Source organism: Athene cunicularia (genome assembly GCF_003259725.1).
Source record: "Athene cunicularia isolate RWA chromosome 2 unlocalized genomic scaffold, athCun1 chr2_part1, whole genome shotgun sequence".
Classification (NCBI taxonomy): domain Eukaryota; kingdom Metazoa; phylum Chordata; class Aves; order Strigiformes; family Strigidae; genus Athene; species Athene cunicularia.
Window position 1 is genome coordinate 65,831,542 of NW_020799095.1, and position 25,950 is coordinate 65,857,491.

General features: G+C 36.7%; 1 protein-coding gene across 1 annotated transcript in view; it reads left to right on the top strand.

Moving 5' to 3' along the window:
* The window catches only part of DROSHA (drosha ribonuclease III), a 71,923-nt gene that overhangs the window by 5,244 nt on the left and 40,729 nt on the right, over positions 1 to 25,950 (top strand). Inside the window, exons 3-13 of the mRNA XM_026842272.1 lie at positions 1,189 to 1,281; positions 2,244 to 2,475; positions 3,368 to 3,509; positions 7,131 to 7,285; positions 10,679 to 10,759; positions 12,795 to 12,881; positions 12,989 to 13,075; positions 14,827 to 14,898; positions 16,453 to 16,534; positions 17,818 to 17,892; positions 21,253 to 21,422. Of these exons, the coding sequence (XP_026698073.1) occupies positions 1,189 to 1,281; positions 2,244 to 2,475; positions 3,368 to 3,509; positions 7,131 to 7,285; positions 10,679 to 10,759; positions 12,795 to 12,881; positions 12,989 to 13,075; positions 14,827 to 14,898; positions 16,453 to 16,534; positions 17,818 to 17,892; positions 21,253 to 21,422 (1,276 nt within the window). The remainder of the gene's footprint in view (positions 1 to 1,188; positions 1,282 to 2,243; positions 2,476 to 3,367; positions 3,510 to 7,130; positions 7,286 to 10,678; positions 10,760 to 12,794; positions 12,882 to 12,988; positions 13,076 to 14,826; positions 14,899 to 16,452; positions 16,535 to 17,817; positions 17,893 to 21,252; positions 21,423 to 25,950) is intronic.

Here is a 25,950-nt window from a genome sequence, read left to right on the forward strand (position 1 = left end):
TTTAAACACCTCCAGGGATGGTGACTCAATTGCTTCCCTGGACAGCCTTTTCCAGTGCTTAATAACCCTCTGGGTGAAGAAATTTTTCATAATACCTGCTCTAAACCTCCCCTGGTGCAACTTGAGGCCGTTTCCTCTTGTCCTGTTGCTTGCTACTTGGGACAGGAGACTGATGCCTATCTCGGTAGAAGCCTCCTTTCAGGTAGTTGTAAAGAGCAAAGAGGTCTCCCCTGCACCTCCTTTTCTCCATACTAAACAACCCCAAGTTCCTCAGCCACTCCTCATAAGACTTGAGCTCTAGACCCTTCACCATATTTGTTGCTCTTTGGACTCACTCCAGCACCTCAGTGTCTTTTTTTTGTAGCAAGGAGCCCAAAACTGAACACAGTAATTGATGTGCAGCCTCACCAGTGCTGAATACCGGGGAACAATCACTTCTCTAGTCCTACTGCCTGCTCTTATTTCTGATACAAGCCAGTATGCTATTGGCCTTCTTGGCCACCTGGCACACTGCTGGCTCATGTTCAGCTGGCTGTTAACCACAACCCACAGATCCTTTTCTGCTGGGCAGCTTTCCAGCTACTGTTCCCCAAGCCTTCAGTTTATTTATGGCTCTTTTGCCCCAGAAATGTGTTTCAGTGGTCAGGTTCTTTATGTATATGTGCAAGCTGAGTCTTGTAGATGAGATTTACAGTCTCAGCATGATGTAGATTTTCTGTGTCTGTCAGGTTTTTGTGTGTGCTTGAGGTGACTGCCAGAGGGCTTGCCTGCAACACTTGAATGGCTGCTGTGCTGAGAAAACTATTGTGCATGAAATAGGTTTTCTTTCCCTTCCCTGAGGCATTGTGAATGGTTAAACATACAATAATCTTACCCTTTGCCATTCATAAATAGAGAAGAGAAAGAGTGGCAACTAGTCCTGTGGTGAATTTATGGAAGTTACCTCTCTATGGTATGAATTAGCTATCATATTGAGATAGGTGGCTTTATGACAAAGATAGACGAGATGCGTGACAGTCTTTTACAAATTTCTTGAAGGTCAGTGTTAAGAATGTCTGGATTTTTAGCAGTCAGCATGTGTGTGTCATTTTGCGTATCATGGTATCAGCCTGCTTCTGGGCTCCTTTCAGCTTTGGAATGTATGCAATGCCAGATTTCTCATTTAACTTAAATTTTGAACTCTCCAAGGGAGCGGGAGAGAGAGAGGCATAGGCACCGTGATAGCAGAAGATCACCATCACCAGACAGATCCTACAAAAAAGATTACAAGAGAACAGGAAGGTAAGGAAGGTTACATTCAGTCTCTCATGTATTTGGGACTGTGCATCCACACATTGAGTTTTTGTATATGCATACGTTCCTGGTTTGAAACGCAGAAAAGATGAGTGTCAAATTTATAACCACTGCTTATACGTGCAAATGTCAGTTATTTCAAGGCCTTGTAGAGTTAGAAACAGGATTAATCTTTGGAGATAGGGCTTCATTGCTGTGTCCTAAAGACTTCCTCTTATATCTGCTTCCAGTCTGTAAAGTACTAAGATTGTTTAAAGTCACTTTATGTTTAGATCATTTTTTATGAGCTTTTTTATATTGATGCTCCTTTCCTTCTGAATCCTGGATAGCTGAAACCAGTGCAACATTATTGACTTTGTAGACAGAGGAGATAAAAAAAAGTCATTTTCCTTCATTTGGCTTTTGAAAGTATTACTCTTGTGATACATAAGGAATATCACATATTGGTTTGTTCAAAGGAATGCCAGAGTTAGAGTAGCACAAGCAGTGTGGCTTTTGTATAATCCTTCTAATAAAACCCTGTTTCTTTTCTCATGCATATAGTTTGTGGACTATGTATTAAAACCTCTTTATGTTGTAACTTTTAGTTGTGAGTGATGTGTCTTTCACTTTTTAGTGATGAGTATCCATGTTTGGAACAAAATTAAAAGAAGGTTACCCAGAATGCAAGTAGGAATTTTAATCTAAGATAGCATATATTTTTTCATTTTAATTCTAGAATAAGGTTTAAAATACAAGCACTTTCAGTTTTAAGTAATTTTTTATAGTAGGTCAGAACTACAAAGTACTCTTTATGGTGCGAGTTAAAAGCAGGAAGAGGCAATTGGGTTTTGCTGTAATTTATGATAGAATGATATGCTGATCTGAAACAAACTATTTGTTTTTCATTATAAAACTATCACTGTTAAGATAATAAAGAGAATTTCTTTTGTTTGCTTTCTTCCACCAAGCCGGTCTCCAAGCAGAGAGAGAAAGAGACCCCGGTGGGAGGAGGACAGAGACAGGTGGTCTGAGAACCAGAGTTCCAGCAAAGAGAAAAATTATACTGCTATAAAAGACAAAGAATCAGAGGAGAATGCATCTGAAAAAAATGAAGAGGAAGATGAGGAATTACTTAAACCAGTCTGGGTTCGCTGTACCCATTCTGAAAGCTATTATTCCAATGATCCTATGGATCAAGTGGTATGTTTGTGAGAGAACTCTAAAATTACTGTATGCAGTCTGTTATTGATTATTTTATTACTTGATTAATATGAACCCTTCATCTTGATCATGTTTTCTGTCATTTAATCCTTCTCTCCTCCCAACCATCTCAGTCTTTTAACCCTGTTAAGGGCTTTATTTGTTGATACTCTATTTTAATCAGTTTCTTCTATCTGTTTGCATTCAGATTAGTGGTACATGGAAGAGGGATACTTTTTGTCTCCAGGAGGGAAGGGTGGGGTTTTTTTCCATTATACATCTATTTGAGCAAAGATGCCTCAAGCACCATATATTCCCACAACCTTGGAGAAATTTTGTACAGAAGCAGGAAGTCAGGATTCTTTGTACTTGACAATAACTCTTGCTGGTGGAGTAGTGATGGTGGGGGGGAGGTTTTTTGTGTTTTTCTTCTGTTCGTGGTTGGTTGTGGGTTTTTTTGAGAATGACATGGAGAGTGAATTTATGGTGATTTAAAGCAGGCCACAAAATGTGCTGGATTTTGTGTTTCCTGTCTGTGATAAAATTCTTTTTAATTGCAGAATACTTTAACAGGTCTCCTGTTTCTTCTAAACCTGTTAAAAATCAATGCTGAGTTGTACTAAATACACTTAGCCATAGTTCTGCTTTGTTAGGCCAAAGATTTGATGATAAGGCACCAGCAGATGAAGTCATCTCTCTGCTAATTCACCTGGTGAAGCAATGTAATTGTATGCTAAAGCCTTAACAAGTATTTCCATGTTTCATTGAACTACACAGATCTGTCTTTTCCCTCTCTTGCTTTTCATTGTGAAACACTGGTACATGTTGTGTTGGTGCACTACTTCAACACTGTCTTTTTTTATTGTTGCTGTTCTGGTTTTTTAATTAACAGGGAGACTCTACTGTGGTAGGAACAAGCAAGCTCCGAGATCTGTATGAAAAGTTTGACGAGGAGTTAGGAAAGCGACAGGCAAAGGCCAAAGCAGCTAGGCCACCATGGGAGCCACCAAAGACCAAGCTGGATGAAGATTTAGGTAGGTAGAAATGGTGACAAAGCTCTGAAATTAATCTGTGATTAACCTGATTTTGGCAGTTGTGTGCATTTAATAATGTTGGTAGGTTAATATGTTTTTTTTTTTAATCCTTCCTTTGTATTACATATCCATGGGAGTTCTGCTGTTGCTTTTGACTGAAGTAAAGCTAGATTCTTTACCTAGAAAGCCTAAGGGAAAACATAGAGTATCCAGGTAAAGTCTCTTCCGTGGCATGAAAGCACCCTGAGCATGATCAGATAGGCCAAAGCATGGCCCACAGGAAGCTTTGAGGAGCTTCTGGTCTTGTATTTCTAAAAAGGAAGCAAGAGTAGTAGTGATAAACTCATACAGATGTTTTTATGGCACTGAGTTAATCTTTCTTCTGGATTGTATTTTGACTGTGCAGCTCTCCTTACTACAATCTTATGCAGAAGTATCTGTTTTCAAAACATAGTTTGTCTGCACTATTGTGCATTACCCATATGGATCTTGCAGTGAAGTAAATCTGCTAGCTGTATTATTGGGGAAATGCTGACTGAATTAGCAGGGCATACTTTTTGATAGCAATTTGTCTACTCAGAAGTCAGTGGAAGCTATTTTTCTTACTTTGTTTTGTGAGAACTGTTAGCTGCTCCTTTTATACTTCCAGCATTTCAGTGTTTCATAGTGTGTTTTTCAGTTGCATTAGTCAAGATGTTCTTAGGCATATCCCCTTATTTTAGATACTCTGTTGGGCTTCCTTTTTAACCGATGCTTCATATTTGCATATTGAGCTGCTTCAGACTCTCATATCTGAGCATTGCAAGTCATTAAAAATCACATATCAAATATTCTAAAGTTGAAATACAGGTATATAATGACATGGTCAGTTACATGCTGGCACTATAGTAAGATGCAATAAAAGTGAGAGAATAAAGTTAAACAGATTAAATGAAATGTGAATTATCTTTAGTAAAGGAAAAAACGTTTTTTACTTTTTTTGAACAGTGGATTTGCACATATTTAAATTCACTCAGGAATCACTAGCAAAGTTAACTGTAGGGTTTTTCAGGAGGTATATTTTCACATGGATGAAGCAAGGACAAAATTGCTTCATTCAACATACCTATGTAAAGCTTCACTTTCTCAGATCTCTGCAGAATGAGTTCCTTTGCTGCTCCGTGCTAAAATATGATAGTTGCCAGGAGCAACTTATCTGTGTTTCTTTTTTCACTCTTTCTGGAGGACCTGAAGGCTCTGCATCTGTGCTGGTCCCCTGGGCTGACTTGGTGTTTGTGTCAGCTTCTCCTACAGCCATGCTTCTATAGTGTTCAATAGTTTTGTCTTACTCTGTGTTTAAGTTAATGCTTTAACTATTCTGGCTTGTGTTAGCAGTAATGGTGTACTGTAGTAAGATAGCAATGCACTCCCAAGAGCAGTTTAGATCATGAAAGGCTGATTTCAGTACCTGAAATCCCAAAGTTCTGCATTGGTCTTTCAGAACTTCCAGAACTCACAGGTCCCACACTCTTTTTGCACCTAAAAGTAGACTTATACAACTGATGAATGTTTATCAGAGAACTTCAACTGTTTGTGAATATTTGTAGGAATATACATGTATGCACAGTTAGACAAAACTTGATTTCAACTGAGCATGTATGGGCTTTATAAACCATATGTCCCAAGGATGTATTTTAGTAACATTATGCTGAATTATGGACTATATAAAAATACATCTTGATTTTTTTTTTTTTTAAGGGAAACTTATCTTACTAGTAATATTCTCTCATTTTCTCTCTCCTCCTTTTTCTTTTAACTAAGGAGAGTCTTGTATTCAATAAATACATATATTTTAAACCATAGTTTCATGGTATTTCAAAACACTGGCAGTGTAATGATATGTTTTCTCTTAAGTCAAAACTTAGAAGTGGAAGAAATATTGCATCCCTCCTTCCAGGAATAATAAACCTTTCTTGCATCTTGGTATGTGTCTTGGTTATAAAGGCATTTGTATTAATTGGAGCTGAGAGGAGATCTGTGGAAATGAGCGGCATTACATGCATAAGAAGAGAGTGGCTTTTAAGTATCACAGGAGGTTAGAGATAATGTGAGACCAGGCTCTGGGGTTTTTGTGGGGGTTTTTTTGTTTTTTTTTTTTTTGTAATTAAGTCCAGATGCTTTTTACCATTACTTTGACAACACCATAAAGGAGACATTTTAGCAAGTCTAGGGTCACCTTCTATTCTTTTTTTCTTTAGTATTGTTCTCCCCTCTGATAGATCAGAAAAGTTATTTCAGTTAATGTAAAGAAAAACATCTTAAAAAAATTTAAAAGGAGGAAAACTCACAAAACAGGGCTTCTAAAAAACATGTAACTGGATTCACTCAGCTAGTAGTTCCAGGTTTTCTTCTTGTCTGTGGTTTCCAATCTGTGATAATGGATCTATTAAAAATAATTGACTTTGAAAAATGCATCTAACAGTACATGTTCTATAATAATTCTATACGTATGTTCTGTTTTGAAACAGTTAAATAAAAAATATCCTGATACAAACAGGAGCATTTTTAGGTAAAATGAAACAAGACATAATTCTGCTTGCTATGAGCGAAGTGCTTATCTTTTAAACAACCAGAGATTCTGTTTAGCTGATGCTACTGACCTTATGTGTATTCTTTTTTATCTCTCATTTTTATTTATTTATTTTTTTTAAAACTTTATGGTAATACTTGTGTTGGTTATAGCTCTGTAATCTTTATTGTCAAGTAACTGAAATGGTTCTACAGCTGATCAGTGCTGCTTCTGGACGGTCAAACAGCAATCTCTCATGCATGCAAACAGATGCAGTTATGTCACAGTTTAACCCCAGCCAGCATCTAAGCACCACACAGCTGCTCACTTGCTCCCCCTCACTGTGGTGGGATGGGGAAGAGAATCAAAACCAAGTCAAACTTATGGGTTGAGATAATAAGAGTTTCATAACTGAAATAAAAATAAAATAATAGTAATAATAATGGTAAAGAAAAGGAAGATAACAAAAAGAGAGTGAAATAAAACCCAAGAAACTCAAGATGCACAATGCAATTGCTCACCACCCACTGACCAATACTCAGCCCAGTCCCTGAGCAGCAATCCACCCCTCCTGGCCAGCTCCCCCTAGTTTATATAATGGGCATGACACCATATAGTATGGAATAGTCCTTTGGCCAGTTTGCATCAGCTGTCCTGGCTGTGTACCCTCGCAACTTCTTGTAGCCCTCCAGCCTTCTTGCTGACAGGGCATGAGAAGCTGAAAAATCCTTGACTTAGTATAAACACTACCAAGCAATAGCTAAGAGCATCAGTTTATCAACATTATTCTCATAGTAAATTCAAAACACAGCACTGTGCCATATAGTAGGAAGAAAATGAATTCTACCCCAGCCGAAACCAGGATAAGTTATTACAAGTATTTAATATCCATAGCATTTTCTGTGATTTTTAGATAAAAATGCAGTTGCTGTCCTTCTTTTTGTTAGTGTGAATGTCATGCACAGCTTCTGAGTATACACTGTTAGCTATGTCACGTTAGAAAATGCATTGCTGTTGGAGAAGAGTGTGTGGAAATGTTTTTTATCTGACTTTATTTTTCCTGTGTGCATCAGAGAGTTCCAGTGACTCAGACTGTGACTCTGAAGAAGACAGCAGCTGCTCTAGCAGTTCAGATTCGGATGTGTTTGACGTCATTGCAGAAATTAAGCGTAAAAAAGCACACCCTGATCGTCTCCATGAAGAACTGTGGTACAATGATCCAGGACAGGTATGCTGAGAGGAAAAAGTACTGTGTCTGAAAGTCATTCTCCCCTGTAGACCTGCATTGTTGTCAGCCATGCTGAGTGACATCTATTTCAATATGCATTTTTTACCTCCCTTTTCCCTTTTCTCTCTTATATTCTTCAAAGCACTTCACTTTTGATTTCAAGAGTGTGGTTCCAGCTCATGAATCCTGGAGTCATGTCTGACAGTGTTAATAAAACCTGAATTGCTAACAGTGTACTAATGCTATCCTCTTAGCTCTGAGATAAAGGTACACAGATGAATTCTGGGATGGAGAAAAGGCAACATGTTTACCTCCTTTACAAATTTTTCACCTAAAAGCTGTTAGCTCATTATGATAAATAATGTTTTAAATATGCAGCTAATGCTCCTAATTTCTTGTCTAATGGTTCTTTTGTAATTGCATGGAGATTATAGTTCTCATTAAATGTAATTGCTGAGCTCATGAAGTGTTGTTTTGAATGTATACATTGCACAGAAGACTAGTTTTTGTTTGCAAATTTGCCATCTTCATCTTTCTTACTTAAATATTTTACAGTCTATTCTAACTCATTGTCAAATGGTACCTCAGTAAATTTATTTTTCTGGCACTTTGTGTGATGCATGAGTTTAGTGTGCGACAAATCACAATGCGAAGAGATACTGTGATTCTTATTGCCACTATGGTAATTCAAAGGTCTGTTGAATATTCTATTACAGACTCATATTTATGCTTCTAGTTAAGAAAACATAATATTTTGACTGAGCATAGCTAGTTGTTTTTATTTGCATGGAAAACAAAATTAGCGAACTGTTTAGATATTTAACTGAAAAAATTGTGTAGCTCTTGGGCACACTTCAAAGTAATGTTCTAGGCCAGAATATTAGCTAAATAAAAGGAAATGAAATAACTGTACAATGAATAGGTTCAGAAATGTGTGGTTTCCTGCTGGAAAACTTTCTTTCCCAAAAACTTTCTTGAGACCAATGCTTCATCCAGTTGAGGCTGGGCCCCACCCCAGTACAAACTGGATCCCCTGGCCCTTTATCAGTACAGATTGGGTCCTGTCCCAGTACAAATTGGAAACCCTGGCTCCATTTCAGTACACTCGTTGTCCAGTCTGAATAAAAACTGGATCCATGGCCTCCTCCCAGTATAGACTGGGCTTTGTCCCAGTACAAATGGGATCCCCTGGCCTTGCCTCAGGATAGATGGCGCCCCATCCCAGTACAGACTGGCAGCTGTAGCCCAAAGCACCTGAGCCTGAGGATGGTAGGGAGCGTGCTGATGTTTGGTTTGGTGTTAGGTGCTCCTGCGAGGAGCAGGGAGTTGTACTCGATGATCCTTATAGGTCCCTTTCAACTCAAAATCTTCTATGATTCTAAGGGGCTAAAATCATGGCAAGCTTGTCAATGCTGTACTAGTTCTGAGTAGGTTTTATATGAAAGCGATTTGTAGTTTTCCTAGGTATTTATCTGGTATGCCAAAATGCTTTCTAACTCACTGCATAAACCAGGAATGATTGCTGTGCACACTAGCATGTACAAGTACACCGTCTGACATGGAACTAAATTTTTAGGATGAATCTTCCCAACCCTTTTTTACTTTGGGTAATTTTGAGCAGTGCTGGCAGTTGCCAGAAAATAAATTGTTAAAGCTGATGCCACCACAGTGGCCTTTTCTTTACAAGTGTTATCTGCTTGTTTGTGTTGCCTTGTTGGTCAGAGAAACTTAGAAGCCATTGCCTAGGTAAAATTGTGATCTTTCAATATAATTTTATCATCACTGCATGATTGTTCTGCATTTTTTTCCATGAGCGGTGTCATTAGGGACAAGATAGATATGTATCTGACTTGTTTCTGTAGTCCTGGGCTTTACAGGTACTTCACATCTCTCTGTTTTGTCTGTACATTTAATGTAATGGAGGCAGTGTTAGTGCTAAACAGAACTAAGAATTAAGGATGAGATTTTCAAAAATAAGTGATGATAATTTTAATAGCCTCAGTAGGCCCTTATTTTTGGGGGAGTGATGAGCAATTTGCTATTGACAGCCTATTTAACTTTTCTGTTTTGTGATTGTATAAACCAGTGAGAAAGTATGCTTTTAACTATAAGCATGATTCAATTTCACTGAGCCTGTACCTTCTTCAAGGGTCTCAGTGTGGAAAAATAATGTGTGAACAAAAAGCTGTCCTGTCATTCTGTTATTAAGATTGCATGACTAGGTTTCCGAAGGAGTAAAGTGCCCTACTTCTTGTGTTCCTTTGCATGTATGCATTGTGCCATCTGAAGAAATTAAATTGAGATGAAGATTCAGAGAATTAACATCAAAACTAAAAAGTTGTGTCCCTCTTTCAACTATCTAAAGACTACATTAACAGCAGTTTGGTGGTTCTTGCTTCCTAAGGTATCTTCACATTATATCTGGTTTGTGATGATGCTATTTAGACCAACCATGGATGCTGTTAACATTTTCAAACTACTTATACTGGCATGGAAAGTTTTGCTGTTTTTTTTGTATTGTGTTGCAAGGTTGTTGAGGTTTTTCTAAGTCTAAAAAAAAAGAGTTTCTGTTCTTGGATTCAAACTTTGAAAAACTCCATTAAAGCCTGCGTTTGGGAACTTAATTTGTTTCTCTGGTTTGATTCTGGGTATTTTTTTGTTGGATTTCTGCATTGGGCGTGATGTTAAGAGCAGAAAGCTGTAGGGAATTGCAGTAATTGATAATCTGCATTGAACCTGGTCATAAAAGTGGACAGACACTAGCTTTATACTGTGTGCAGTGGCCCTTTTTGGTATAGCTACTTGAGGCACCCATACGGAACACTGAAGTGGGTATTATTTCCGCCTTCCTTTTTTTTTTACTGATCTGTTCACAGGATGGATTTGAGGTGTTCCTATTAGTTCTTTAAAGTACGAGTAAAATCTTCAAATGGTCTGCTTTGCATATTTTGGGTGATAGCCTTGCCACATGGCAGAGGGGGTTAGTCAGGGGTGGGATTTCCATCAGTGAACTTAGTGGAACTGTTTGAACATGGAGATTTCAGTATGTAAATATTTGCATATGCATATTTAGGGCCTGAATTTTGTTTTAGGCAGACAACATGCTGTTTGTATGTGTAAGAAATGGAAAAAATGTGTATGATAGTAGAGTGGTAAAATTCTATTGAGAGCATTTTTCCATTTTGTGCTTCTGGAACAGTGATGAAGTTCTAATGCTATTGAGCAGTTTTCTTGCATTAGTCTATAGTGTTTTCACTTTTATTGGCTTAAGAACATCCACTTAATCTAAGCATGACAGGCTTTTAGAAGCATCAGCACACTGAGCATTAAAACCAACATACTTTTCCAAAACCATTTTTCAATAAAAACGGAATCCTATTTTGTTTTTGACAGATGAATGATGGACCTTTGTGCAAGTGCAGCGCTAAAGCCCGACGAACGGGAATAAGACATGGCATTTATCCTGGTGAAGAGGTAAGTAATTCTAAAAATTGCAATTATGAATACAGATTTGCTGCTGTAAACTCATACTTGGGTTGATTTGAGGGTTTTTTTCCATGATTTACAGGCTGAGTAAAAACTCCTGTGCAACTTTAAATCACTTAGTTGTGTAACCTCATATTTAAAATGCAATACCAGTAATGAAATTCACCTGAAAACTATGGAAAACTTTTGCCTTCATTTGTTCAGTTCTGGGTTTGTTTTTTCTTTTAAAGTTTCTGAAACATAATTACATTAATAAAAAAGAACTTGTGATCAAACAGCTACTATCATCAAGCGGATGAGTATGTTATGAGGGCCCTCTTTGTGAAAGGATTGCCTTAGAAGTAAAAGGAAAAGTAAATAAAAGAGTAGTCCTGCTGCTGACAGGAGCAGGAAGCTGGTAAGAAGGTGTTCTTGCCTTAATACTAGAGGGTGTCTGCACTACAAACTGTCAAACAGTTTGTTAAGTTTTTTATGAATATGTGATTAGAAAAAATTACTCCATTAGCTTCCTGAAACACATTTTCTATTGGTAGTGCCTTTCTTTTGAAAAATGTTGTTGAAATAGTGTTTGATTATTTTCCTTAGAGATACTAATTTGGACAGAGCATGCTTTGTGATCAGTATTGTTTCTGGACATAAAAATAGTGGTCGGATGACCTCAAGCTTTTTTTTCTAAAAAAATTTTTTCTTGTGAAAGAATTGGAGAACATTAATATGTAGGTTTTACAATTTACCTTTGTAATTTTTCTTGAAGAATTTTACTATATGCCTTTTTACATATATATACTGAAACATTCTTGTATTTCTTTGCAGTTAAGGATTTATGAATGTTTCTGTGAATTATTCCAGTTCAGAAAAATGGCTTTGGTCTGAAACTTACTATAAATTGTTCCAGTTCAGGATCAATTCCTTCCCACATTATCTACAGTGTTTTTCTTGCAGAGAAGATGGAAGAAAATTTTGGAGGAGAAAACTGATATATAAAACTTGCTGCATGAAGGCAGCTGCTCCTGGAGCAAGGCCAGCTGGGAATATTAGGTTTCAGAAAATCTCCTAGGATATAGTAGTTTTTATAGTGTCCTGTAGATAATACGGCCTAGCTTTAAACTAGATAGTTTGTTTCATTTCAGCAGTGAGAAGCTTAATTTGGGGCCGAACAGCCAGAGTAATTACCCTACTTACTGGATGGATTTCGCAAAGTGCACAGACCTGTGTAGTGGTGTTGCAATCAGGCCAACTTCTGTAATGCTGTTTAGAGTAGTACCTCACTTGCTGTGGTGATTTTTTTTTTTTTTTTTTTTGCAGCCAGATGTATTCTGAACAAGCTAGTGGCAGCCTTTGAAGTTCAGCAAACTGCACATAGGATGTATGAGCAACTGGTTTTGTCTTGACTGTTGAGGAATTTTAGGTCTTTAAACTGGGCTGCTTCAGAACAAGCTGGAAGAAAACATGAATCCCAGGCGTTTGGTGTTACAGTCAGAGTACACAGAGGGCGGGCTGCCTTTGGACCTCACAGAGGACCAGACAGAGCAGGGTTACCAGAGCTACCTCTGTGGTGATAGACTAATCCCTTCTCTTCAGGCCCCAGATTTGCCCAAGCAGATGAGCTGATACCTGTCTGTCTTGATAACATACTTTGAGATCTTCTCATGGTAGGTCCAGGTTCCTTTTGTAAGCTTTTAAACTCGAAACAAGTTTATATAAAAGACGACATTAGTCTGGTACGTAAACAACTAACTGATGTCCAGAATAAAGATGGAGAGTCAAATGGAAAATGAAAAAACTACAGCAATTTTTTTTTTCACCTTTTTTTCCTTTTGAATAGCTTTAAAGATCTTTCTGAAAGTGAAAAATGTACATAAGGCCAGACTTTCCCTCTTCCCAGAATGCTTCATTTTGACTACCTGCCTTTATTTAATTTTTCCTAGTGTGTATTTCATGGCTATTAGGAATATTTTATTCTCTCTTTTTATCTATATTTGCCTTGACTCTACACATAATTGTACTAATCTTTTTCTTTAAGGCCATTAAACCATGTCGCCCCATGACCAACAATGCTGGAAGACTATACCACTATCGAATTACTGTGTCACCTCCCACAAACTTCTTAGTAAGTACTTTATAAATAATTCTAACTAAGTCACTAATTTTGTTTTTAGTGATGGAAGTAGTACTGCTTCTTGCTTACTGTGTGGTGGTTTTGTTTGCTTTTTTAAGACAGACAGACCTACTGTTATTGAGTATGATGACCATGAATATATCTTTGAAGGCTTCTCAATGTTTGCACATGCCCCACTAACAAATGTAAGTATGTTCATTACTACGTACATGGGACTTTCTGCCCTGAAATAGAACTTCTCTAAAACAATGATATATGGTGTGCTACAAAGAATATGCCAGCATTGGGGATGGAGGAAAGACATTTATGCTAATGAATCTCAGATTTTGACTTGACTAATTGTGCTAAGCATTGTCTTCAAACTGTGACTGAGATTGTGATGTGCATCAAAGTAATGTTTTTACATGTTTCACAGTTTGGAAGCGAAATGAACCATGGAAGAACTTGTGAAAACTGTTAATTGAATTTCAATTGGGTGAGGAGGTTTGTTAAGTTGGAAAAGTTTAAAAAAAGAGCAACAACAACAACAAAAGGTTTTCCCTTTACAGGATGTACTTTTTTCAGAGATCCACTCTAAAGGGATTTATTTCTTCTTAAACCTCATAATATAACTACCAAAACAGTGTTACAGTACCCACTACATGTTCCTTTGTTGTGTATTTGCTTGTGTATGTGGAACTCTAACTCATGGAGATTTTGGTTGTGGTAACCTCTCTCAAGCATTCATCTTCTATTTGATATAAAGGAAAATACATCAGGCTGCTGAGTTTCTGAATCAGAATATCCTCTCCTGGTTGAACTTACAGGTTAGAAAGCAATCAAACACTCCCTGTATTTTTTTGTTTGTTTTTTTAAAAGCCCCTCTAATTTAAATGTGACGGGTTTTCCTCTCCTCAGGTTCTAAGTGGGACATTTGACTTCCAAGGTTTTGTATTTTTCTATTCACTTTTAATATTGTATCAAATTTTAGGAAATGCTATTTTTTGTTTGGTTGTTTGGTATAGCTTGTTAGTTTATCATGCAGATAGAGACAGATTTTTATAAACAAAAAAGTCAAATGTTTGACAGTGGGCTGCAAGAATATGCAAGCAGAATATTGCATTTCTGCTAAATCCATTGATTTCAGTTCCATACTAGCAGTGTTCAGATATTTATGTATGTGATTATCAATGGAAAATAACCTTGGTTTGCTTCATTTTCACAGTCCATTGAATTGTTCTAAGATTCTTTTACGCTTGCAAGACCAGTGAATATGTAACCTTCTAAGATCTGTAGATGTGTAGGGTAGGATTAGGCATTTCTGTAGTCTTCTCAAAATCTAGCTTTTCTGCTTTAAAAAATTTCTTTTAAAACAAACAAACAAACAAAAACCTTCAACTGTCCGTGGACCGTGCAGACAAAGGAACCTTTTTTCAAAGGTGTAAAAAAGTAATTAGATCTCTGTCTTACTGGTTAGTTGAATGAACTCTGAGAATATTTGCTGTATGAAATTAGTATAAACCTACAAATTTATCCTGAAGTTCCTGCATTGTGTTGCTATGACTTAAAGCCATGTTTTAAGACAATATAACTAACAGAATTGCCAGTGTGCTAAAACCACCATGCCTTCAGGTCTGACATGTTGTATCACCAACTATAAATTCACTTCCAAATATACAGGTGAGAGAAGATATGGGTTGACTGAGCTTTGCTTTTTCTTCTAAATAAATTTTCATCTCCAGTAGATGGCATTATTTAATCTTACTTTACCATGCACAGAGGTGGAGGTTAGAACTGTTACTTCTCTTGCACATGCTTGTGCTCCTGTCTTTACATGATCCCCCAGAGCAGTAAGTGCCCTTTTCAGCAGACAGTAATACTTTTGCATACAAAATTTTATTAAATATACATAGGATGCTGTATAGTTTTTCATGCTGAATTTCTATTTTCCTTACAGATTCCTCTGTGTAAAGTAATCAGATTTAACATTGACTATACAATTCATTTCATTGAGGAGATGATGCCAGAGGTAAGAAGGATAATTAGTTAAAAAGTCAGAGTGGATTATGAGTTGTTGGTATTCTTAATAGATTAAACTCTTCAGAGTCCCATCTCATGAAGTCTCAAAGAGACGGGCTGTGTTCTGAATGAATGGCTGAAAAGGAACTTGCACTCACAGGTACTAGCATAAATCCATCTACCTAGACTATCATATATTAAAATCATATAGTGAGAAGTGCTTATATGCATAGCTTGTTTTCATTTTAATTTATATACAATATGTGTCAGGTACTCTTATCTGTAAGATGAGTTAGACATTATCCTTCTTTTATGGATGACAAAAGGCATATGGAGGTGCTGGCTTGCCAGGACCATGTAAGTCAATGGCAGAGCTGAAACTTAATCATAAGTTTGAAGCCCTGAAGATTGCTTATCGGTATTTAATATAAGCTGTTGCCAAAACAAATTTCCGGTGGATACAAACAAAGCACATTTAGTTCATAATCTTTTTTTTTTTTTTTATTACAAATTAATCCCTCGTGAAGCCAGTTTGTGAAGTAAATTGCTTCAGTGGAACAGCATGTGTAGGTACAGAAACACCCTGCATATTAACTACAAAGATAGGATCAGTGTTTAATTTAGTCACATATATTTACATTTTTCTTTCTAGTTATCGTTTTTTGTTGCTCAACAGCATCTAAATATATGCAAGAACCCTGAATTTCCTCAGCAAGATTAATGTGATCAAAGCAATTCACTTCTTGTTACTGAATCTGCTGTGTTGTCACCAAATCTTGTTCTAAACCAACAAATGGCCACCAAGCAAAATAGAGGATTTGACTTTTTTTTTTATTCCTGATCAACTAGCTGCAGTACTATTTGCAGACTGTCTTTATTAATGCATTCTTGTGAAAGAGATTGTGTTGTTGAGTTTGAAATTTATGGCTGCTATCATACACATTAAATTTATATCAACCTGGCTCAATTTTGTTCATTAAGGAAGGCTTTTTAAGTTCCTTAATTTCTGAATGAAAGCTCTTTGGAGGAGTTGCTTCCCCACTTGATGAGAAGAATCTTTTTTGTTTGTTTGTTTTTATTCTTTTTCTGTTGGTTCTTGAGGTCAAACCCCTCAATTTACTTTGTACTGATATGGTGCTATGGAAGTGATCATGATATCACAGATGGTGATTTATAAACTTTTAATATGAACATGTAGGAAAAAGTGAATTATGAAGAAGGTCCTTCTCAGAAATATGTCATCTGCTTAGCATACTCAGGTGAAAGGGTTTTAGTGCATGGCAAATTATTGCAGATTCATAATTTCTGCCTATAGTGTTGATTTGGACATTGACTAAAGAGTCTTCGCTACAATGCTTTCTTGACAGTGATTTCTGAAGAGATCACTGTGTTATGTTACAGTAGATGATTATAGATATATCAATATTGTTTCCAAAGCCTAGTGTCTTGCAGTTGGCAAATATGATGACACTTTTTATTTCATTATTTTATTTATACATGAGTGGCATTATTTGTATTACAGTATTATATAATTGTAATTTTGGTTTATTTTTTTCTTCCTCAGAATTTTTGTGTGAGAGGTCTTGAGCTGTTCTCTTCATATCTATTCAAAGATATTTTGGAGCTTTATGACTGGAATCTTAAAGGTAGTTTTAATTTAGGGGAAAAAAAACATACAAAATCCCAATTAATTGTAGATTTTGTAAATAGGACTCTTCCTTGGTTTAAAAAGAAAAGACTGGGGTGGGACCTCAAAAGAACAAAGCCAAATGCTGGTTTACTTGAGACGGACAAACTTCCACTTTGTTGTTCAAGAAGGTGGAATATTACCGTTCGTTAGTATGGGCTGTAGCAATAAGAATGCACAGACTTGGCACTGTATTCTTGTAGATAAACTAAATTTATTTCTTAATCCAAAACTATCCTTTTTAATCAAACAGTGAATATTATTGTATGTTTAATATCGCACTGTATTGTGTGCATGGTGTTTTGAAAGCAGGGTGTCACGTAAAGTATTCTCTCTGTTTTCACAAGCCACCAAACAAGTTACTCATATAATATTTCTCTACAGTCACCTTACAAAGCAGTGTCAAACAGACAGCCGTAGAGGGATAATATATCATTATAGCTGAATGTTTTTGACTTGACAAGATGAAAATATATGTTTCTGTGAAGACTGCAACAAAGGAGAATTTCAGGGATGAACCTTTCCTTGGTCTGAAAGAAAACCGAGAATATCAAAGGAATTTCATTTCAGAATCTGTAGGGTGTGTTTTGGTGTCTTGACTATCTGTGGAGATGCACCCTGCATTTATTGCAGTTAAACAACAGAGGGACATTCAAATTTCAGACATTTTGTGTAGCCTTCTTTGGATTCATACTAAATGTATTCTAATATCAATGTTATCTTTCATATTATTGGTTCTGATTGTTCTTTCTTTTTTAACGCCGGGTACTTACTGGTTTTGGTTTCATTTTCATGAAAAGGTTTGGGGGATGAAATAGGAAATTAAAAAACCGAAAAATAGGAACGTGGAAATTTCCTTGTTATCTTTGTTATTATAAACAAAAAACACCCCACTAACTGGGAGGGACTAATAAACTAATGTTTGTGTCTGTAAGGCTAAAATGAATTAATTAACAATTTTTTTCTGTAAAACATTTTTTTAAAAATAAAACTACTGTGTTTGTGTTAGATTTTTTTAAAATCATTGTAGCTTTCTTTAAAATTGTCCATGTGAAAGCTTTCACTGGAAGTTGTTACTCTGTTCTTTGCTGTGCATTTCGTTACTTTTCTGATTGAACTTTAGGCCCTATCAAATTTAGTCACCTTTCATTGATTTCATCTCCAGCAGAGTTGCCTTCTTTTTTTTCTTCTCTTGCAAATATGTGGCTGTTCATAAATTTCCCATATTTGTTCATATTTAAGGTCCTTCACTTGAAAATGATTCTGTCTCCTGCCCCAGATTTCACTTCATGCCACGATTTGTGAGATTTCTTCCAGGTAATGTTTGACTTATGTAGCTTTATGTAAAAATCCCCAACAAACTCTCCCCCTCCAAAAAAAATCCCCCAAACCAACAAACCAGACAACAAACCAACACACAAAAAAACTATTGCAAGTCAAATGGTTTAGCTGGTGCTGAGATCTGGTGCTTCCATCTAGAGTCTTTAGTGCTTGCCTGCAGTGTGGATGGTTTACTCACAACTGGGATTCATATAAGTGGGCAAAGTCTTGCTTCCAGCTTTTGTCTCTGTTGTGCTGCTGGGTCATCCTTGTCTTGCCCTGTGATGGAGCTGTGGCATTTGAGGAGTGCTGTTACCTAATCTCACATGTGAAGCTGAATTTAATGTCCCCTCTGCTCTTCAGGATACTATGTGATTGTATTAAAACTCTTGATGTGCAGTTTTGAGGGTCAGCATGATTGGCACCCCTGTGCACATGTTGTTTTGATTGTTTCTTTCTTTATCTTAATGCAAGCTTAGACCTTGCAGCAAATTATGAAAGACAGACAAACATAATTCCAGTGCAGTTGAACCCTAGCCTGCCAGCCAAGGACAAGCTTCAGTATGGAGTGTTATGCTCATTTTGAATGAACAGCTTATGCAGGCATTTAACACATCCTAAGATACTAGGACATACTTTCAGTTGATATAAATGTCATGGCTCCATTGAACTGTGTCCTGCTGAGATCCTGCCAGTGATTTCTCCAGAAGGGTTGTATGGACAGGAGGATGCGTTTCAGCTGCTGGACTGAGGGTGCAGATGAGACCTGGAACAATCTTCATCAAGAGGGCTGTGGCCTGGAGGTGCTCTCTGCTCTGGGTTTTGAAACTTAGTTGGGATATTAATTATAGCTGTAGCTAAATGAAGTTTGGCTCATTACTGTGGAGAGTACTGATGGCTAGATGACTATGTCTAATTGTTGTTCCTTCCTGGATACAAAACACTGTTCAATCAGAAGCAGAGCTCTGAGGCTTGCTAGCAAACATTGATTTAGTTCTGCTGAAGCAATTTACAAAATAAGCCATCAAACCACATGTGGCTGATTAACTTGACCTCATCACAAAATGACAGCAAGTTTGACCTGCCTGTTTTGTGTAGCTTGAGGGTGTTTTTCTGTTCATTTGGGGGTTTTATATTCTGATTTATTTTATTCTAGTTTAGAAGTCAGCTCTTTCTGCGCTGTTGGATTGTTTACTGATAGGGAGAGATAAGCCTCTATGACATGTATTCCTATGTGCTTCCTCTTTTTGGTTCCCAGCCTTCTAACTCTAAAAATGGCATTTTCCTGATATTTCTGCACATATAGTTACCTTTTAGAATCTTTGACAAATCTTGTTTTAATCAAGTTTGCATTTTGTATTGATTATTTTTTGAGATGTCCTTGGGGATTTTTAATTTCCAGAGAATGGGAATCTGTTTCTTTCAGGTATGTTTGCAGAACATCATATATCTGTGTCTGTTCAAAGAATATATATTGGTGTAACAGACCTCCACGCATCCATCAACTGTCTCTTTAACGTAGAAATGAATTGCTGATTTCTCATCCCCTCTACTTTGTTTCTTATTTTTCTAACGTTGTCTAAAAATATGAGGTTTGGGATGTCACATTTTCTATGTGGATTACTTAGAGACATGCCTTGGGTAGCTCTGAGCTTTGAGCTAATCATAATGGGTTTACTGAGTGCCAGAGATGCATGGCATGTTGAATAGTTGCTGTATTGTATTAATTGTGATAGATTTTTACAATGATAAATATATTAAGAGAGTGAAAGACTAAAAAAAACATTTGAGCTCCTGAGTACTGCATGTTCAGACCCAGGAAGGGTCAGGTCTCTAGCTACTGTTTAGCACAGCTGTCTATAGCAACCTGTACCCTTCCTGTACACGGTCTTCAGTGAGTAAGGCTACACCTTTTTTTAGTGATTGTTGGATATGGGCTGCCTCTTGCTTAACAGTATAATCTAGTTGTTGACAGAGACAAAAGTCTTGTAAACTGAGTCCCCCTTTAATTTGAAGGAAAATTTTGCACATTTAAAAATCTACCACTGTGGCTATGTAGAAGTGTATTGTTTCCAGTGTGGTTTGCAGTGTATTTTCCCCATTTAAGATTCCCTCTTGGAGTCTGGATGAGGGTAGTTGTTCTAAGAGGCCAAGTTATATCATTCCCTTTCATCTTTTCTGTACCATAGTGCTGTAATCTGAGCTGAAGTAAGAGAAGGGCTTGTTCCCTTACGCATCTTGTAGAGGACATAATTTTAAACAACGCTGATGTTATGCAGCAGTTCTGCCAGGCTTTTCCCGTGTGCCAGGGATAACATTCCTTGTGGTGTGGCATCATCCCCCATGTTGCTCTGAAGCTTTACTTCTGGTTTTTCTCCATTTCTTTTTTTGTGTGTGTAGTGATAGAGAGGATGTACTCAGTGGCAGGACCACATTGCTCCTGCTCCCTGGGGTAGGTAAATCAATGTTTGTGCTCTGTGGGGATGAAATTGAAGATGCCTCGATACCTACAGATTAGTAACCTGTTGTTGAAGGAGGGTGTTGGAGAGATGTGTGTCGAAATTAAAGCACTGCAGTAACATGTATATCTTTTTTGCTCACATGAGCAGAAATACTGAATTTGAATAGTCAATGTCTTCTAAGTGGTGGTCTGTCAGAGCCGTCACTCCTCTTTCCTGTTTACATCTTCACATCTGTGACTGGCTACCTGGAGCCAGTCAGATGTTTACTGTACTGTCTTCCTTGGTTGCAAACAGGTTTTGCTGTTTTCGTGGGGGTCTCAGAAGTATTTAGCAGTTTTCACGTGCCTTTGATTCATGTAATGACCAAGGACAGCATGAGGCTCTTTAGTCTTAATTACTGCAGGTACAGCATGTAAGCACTAGAGATGAGTTTAAAATGCAAGGATAACTTGCTACATTCATCCAAAAGTATCCTATAAAATTTTGAGTGTTTTTAAAAAAAGCTGCATAAACGCCTAAAGGCTTTTTAACTACCATTATAAAAAGAATGATAAAAGTATGAAAAGGAAGATATAACTGGACAATGTAACTGATTGTTCTGCCTACTAATTTTAAAGTTTTTTGAGGCAAGTTAGGAACTTCAGTGTTCCAGTATGATGAAACTGTTAACTCTTGCTGCCATTACTGTTAGTGCTTTCCGTTTAGCAAAGTGTTCATGCATTGTGCAGTATTCATCAATAAAACATTTGCCTTCATATTTGTCAAGTCATTTAAGTGTTTTGCATTTTATTTTGCTCATCTAGATATTTTATGTGTTCTGCATATTTTCTCTTTTACTCATGCTTTAGGAGTGAATATCTGAAATGTGTTTGTTTTATTTATTTATGTTTTTAAGATGGAGGAAAAGAAGTACTCTCAATGCATCAGATTCTTCTCTATTTGTTACGATGCAATAAAGCTCTGGTGCCTGAAGAGGAGATTGCCAACATGCTTCAGTGGGAAGAACTGGAATGGCAGAAATATGCAGAAGAATGCAAAGGGATGATCGTTACCAGCCCTGGCATGGTACAGCAAAGAATTCTGATTTATGAACAGCCCAATGACATGTACATTTTCTGTTTCAGAGAGTTTGCTACAGACTGAGTGGGAAAGGGAAAAGATGACCAGTAACAGTTACAGATTGCTATAGGAACAGTCCATTGACTTGGTGCAGCCGTGGGAAGAGTTGCACCATCGGCTGCTCTACGGAAGGGCAGATTTCCAGATGAGCACTGTTTCCATGTGCATGTTAAAAGGAATGACTATATTTTATGCATGTGAAACTATAGTTTGCTCCTCTGCTTTCTTATTTTGTCAGACAGTCTTTTTGTTCATGATCTCATTCTCTTTCCCCTGACATAGGACCAGAGAATTAGTAACAATTTGCTATTTTCTTTCATCTTGCTCTTTTGACCCCCTAGCTCTATTTAAAGCGCTCTATCCAGATGCTGCCCTGAATATGGAAAAGGTGTTTTCTGCTTATTAGGTTTTTTCAACATTTTTTCTATGTTGCTCTCACACTGATGAATTTTGTGTACATTAATGAATGCATCTATTAATTTTCAGTGCCAAGCTTGAAACCCCTATGGCCTTATTATTTCTGGAACAATTAGTATTTTAAAGCATATGTTCTCTGAACACAGCTCCTTTCAACTTCAGCGTTTATGTGAATTTAGCCCATTTTTCTGACTTTGACATTTGAGAAATGTGCATCATAAGAATAGATGATGTCCACTAAAAGCTGCAGGATTCTATTTGTGTGGTTTAGTCAGTATTGCCAAGTGTTATCTCAGTAGTAGAGGCATATTTTGAACTTAATATTTTAGACTGCATGTGGCTTTCTCGGTTGTAATACCTTTCTTTCTCTGACTTCATTTTCCTCCTTTGCTCGTAGCTCAGCTTCTTAGCTTCTGCAGAAAAAGCGTGACTTGGTATCATGCCTAAGGGGAAATTTAGTTTGCTAACTAAAAAACCTGTCCTCAAACTGCCACCAGGGTGACTTCCTAAATACATTTTTTGAGTTCATATTTTAAAGTATGACAGCATTACATTTAGTAAAGTACTTTATAAGATAATCATAACTTGAGCAGGATAATTTATTTTTCCCTTGATTTCATCTGAGTGTTTCCATTCTGGCTAAAACTTTCTAAACCAAAAGGAAAATAAGGTCATCTGTGGGAATATGAAATACAGAATACACGTAGACCCTATGGAAAACTCTACCTAAGCTGGTTAAAACCAAGTGCTAAATCAGTCTCATAATAGAAATTGTTAGACAGCCTTAACTGTTCAACTTAACATTGCCTGTGGTTTCTGTGCCACAAGGTAGTCATAAGTACCAGCATCTAAATGGTATACACAGACATAACTTCAGTGATTTTGCTGAAGATATGCTGACTTTAGGTAGCTGAAAACTCACTTTTTTGTTTAGTGTGAAGGAATGCATGTATGCTTCTTCCTTGTGTCACTGAACTGAAAATGTCTGTATGCACAAGGCAGTGCAGGTTTTGAGTGGTAGTGTTAATTTTGAGATTTTGTGTGATTTTTAGTGACAAACTTTGCATTTTACAAGACAGTGTTTTGAAAGATACCTGTGGACATCAAAATATGTAAACATAAAAGAAATCTGCAGCACTTTGAAATGTTGTCATTTTACAATGCCATCATTAGAACATGTTTTTTCTCTCAAGATTGCAATGATTTTCTTCTTAGTTTGTGAACTTTTTCTGTTCATTGCAGCATATTCTATTGAGTATGAAAATAAGCAAAAAATAAGAGTATGAAAGTATTTTCTATGCATTTTACAACATTAGAAGGTAACGCAGTTCTGCTATAGAGACAATGTGAAACTGTTTTAGAAAATGACAGCTCTTCAATTCAATTTTATCCACTTGACACAACAAAGTAAAAACACTAAATTTTATTTTACTGCTTTCCTTCACAACATCACTTCAGAAATAATAGTTCCTCTTGTGAGCAGACCTAGGTTTTATATATGCATTTTATTTTTTTAAAAAGTGAGGTGTGTATATGCATTATGGGGAAGGGAAAAAAATTTGATAGACATATAAATCCCATTTACTTGAACAACTAACAATAGTTCATCATTATTTGAAACCATTTAATTTATTCATGGTGTTTCATTAGTTCAGTGAAACTTTTTGTTGGAACAGATGTAAAGGTTCTCAAATTTTAATCCTCTTTAATACTTCACTCTTTCTAAAATATTGTTGCTTTTCTCACTAGCACAAATATATATGTATTAGCATATTTTTGTACTACATGTGCATACAAATTCATCATGTCTTCTAGTATCAGCAAAGCTTTGATGACTTTTGGAGTAGGAAAGATAGATAGTGGGCTTCTGTTAGAATTTCTTTGGTTTTGATGAGGTCTTAAAAGCAAGGTTGTCATTATTAGATGGTCTCTCACAGTACTTGTAAAAGAACACGGGGATAAAAAACTGGAAGAATAACATCTAATTTTCTTGTATCCTGTCCACTGGTGCACAATTTATACTGTATGTTTCTGTATGGTGCTGTTTGTTCATTCAACCTTCAAAACAACACCAGAGCTGTGTTCACCGTCCTGAAGGAACAAAGCTGAGATACACCCCTCTCATAACTGTCAGTGAAGGAACAATTATGATTAAGTCATTCAAACAAGGAGTTATTTTGTCCTGGTTGTTACCAGGCATCTGTGAACAGCTGTATAACTGAGTGGTAAAACTCAAAGGCAATGGCATATGAAGTCCTGGTTCTGAGTGATCCTGAGGCCACACATGTCACACAGACCCTGTCACAGGCTCATTGAAAGCTCTTTTCCCTTTCACACCTTTGAGGATAAGATTACTTCTATCTAAGTATCAAAAATGTGAAACATTTGAATAGGAAAATATTGTCTGTAATTTGTTATTGTTTCATATTCCGTTAATCAATATTTTGCAGCCTTGGTTCTCAGAGAAGTTGTGTAGCAGGGCTGCTTTTTTGAGGGTGATGGGAGAAGTTCCTAATTTTTAGTGTTAAGGAAGTGGAGAACCAACGGACTTTTGTGAGGATACAAACTTTTCAAATTGGCATTGTGCAAACCCCACAAAACCAGATAAACTTAAATTTCAGGACTTTAAGCTCTGGTTTAGAGAACAACATTTTGCCTGCTATAAATCCTCCCCATGTTTTTCATTAGATTTTTGTTGTCCTAATCCCTTTTTATTGGAAGTGCTGTGGGGAAAACTTTTTTTTTCTTTTTTCTTTTTTTTTTTTTTTTTAAACCTGACAGCATGACCTGAGTAACTTACAATTTTTTATTTTTCTGTTTTTTTAGCTGGGGATATGTAATTTTATGTTCAGTCATCATGTCCAAAGGGAAGCTGATAAGCATTTTTTCCTTAAAGAATGTTTCTCTATCTGAATGTCAAAGTTTTAAGTAAGTTTTTGTTTTTCTAGAATAGATTAGAAATGTGGCCACCTGATGAGGCTTAACATTATTTATAGAATTGGCTTTGCTTATCCATGCAGAAAATGATTCCTGTGAACAGTTCTACCAAGGTGGTTTGAAGGGTGAAAGCTTTGTTCTTGATACCGTTTTTATTATTTTGTGAAGAGAATGGTGGCAGCTCTTTCTGTAACTTTGAAACTCATCTTTGAGAGATTCACAATACTAAATTAGAAGTTTTGAGGTGCAGGTAACTAGAAGTAATGCCCTTTTTCTGAAACCTTAGACAAGCAGAAAATATTGGCCTCATCCAGCTGATTGCAAAGTGGGGAGTAAGCAGGCACATAACAAAGCAGTTTGCCAGATAATGAAGAAAATGTTTACTTGGAGACAAACTGTGCACCTTCAACTGTTTTTAAATACGTTAGATAAGTGATCGAGGGCACGGTAAGCAGCATGTCTTCTACAGTGACATGCAATTACTCATTTTCTGCGTTTTTAGATGGGAAGTGAAATTTGCTACTTCTACACTGTCCTTTTTAACTATAAAAAGAATGTATGTTTTGAAGTGTAAAAAGGACAAAAGTCTCCTCATTATACAAGACTGTATTCTTCATCGTACACATCAGCCTAGGAGTCTTTTCTAAGAGTAGCATGACAGATTTTTTTAATGCTGTTTGGTGGGTGTGATTCAATGAATCTAATAATGGCTTCACTTGCTTTGGGAAATCAGGAACAAAAGTAAAATTAGAGAGGTAACCTGATTTTAGAAAACTTCTCAGGCATGTGGGAGCTTGGGTACCAGAATGCCAATCCTGATTTGATTTCCAGTGTGAAACTGTCCGAAGACAGTTCCTTAAGTTCTCAGAAATAATCAAACTGTAAATTTCCTTACTTATAAAATGAAAATAAATACTTGCTTTTTTCACTGAGAGCTAAGTCAATTAACTTTGTTTCAGTCATTGTCATTGCCAAATATTTATTATAATATTAATGATTAAGTTTATGTGTATTTTAATAAGCTTGGAATATTGCTACTTTGTGGTTCCTGGATAGTGTGGGCTAGAGGCAATAAATTTTCCATGGAGCTATTGTCAATTAGGTGTATTTTGTTTTTTCT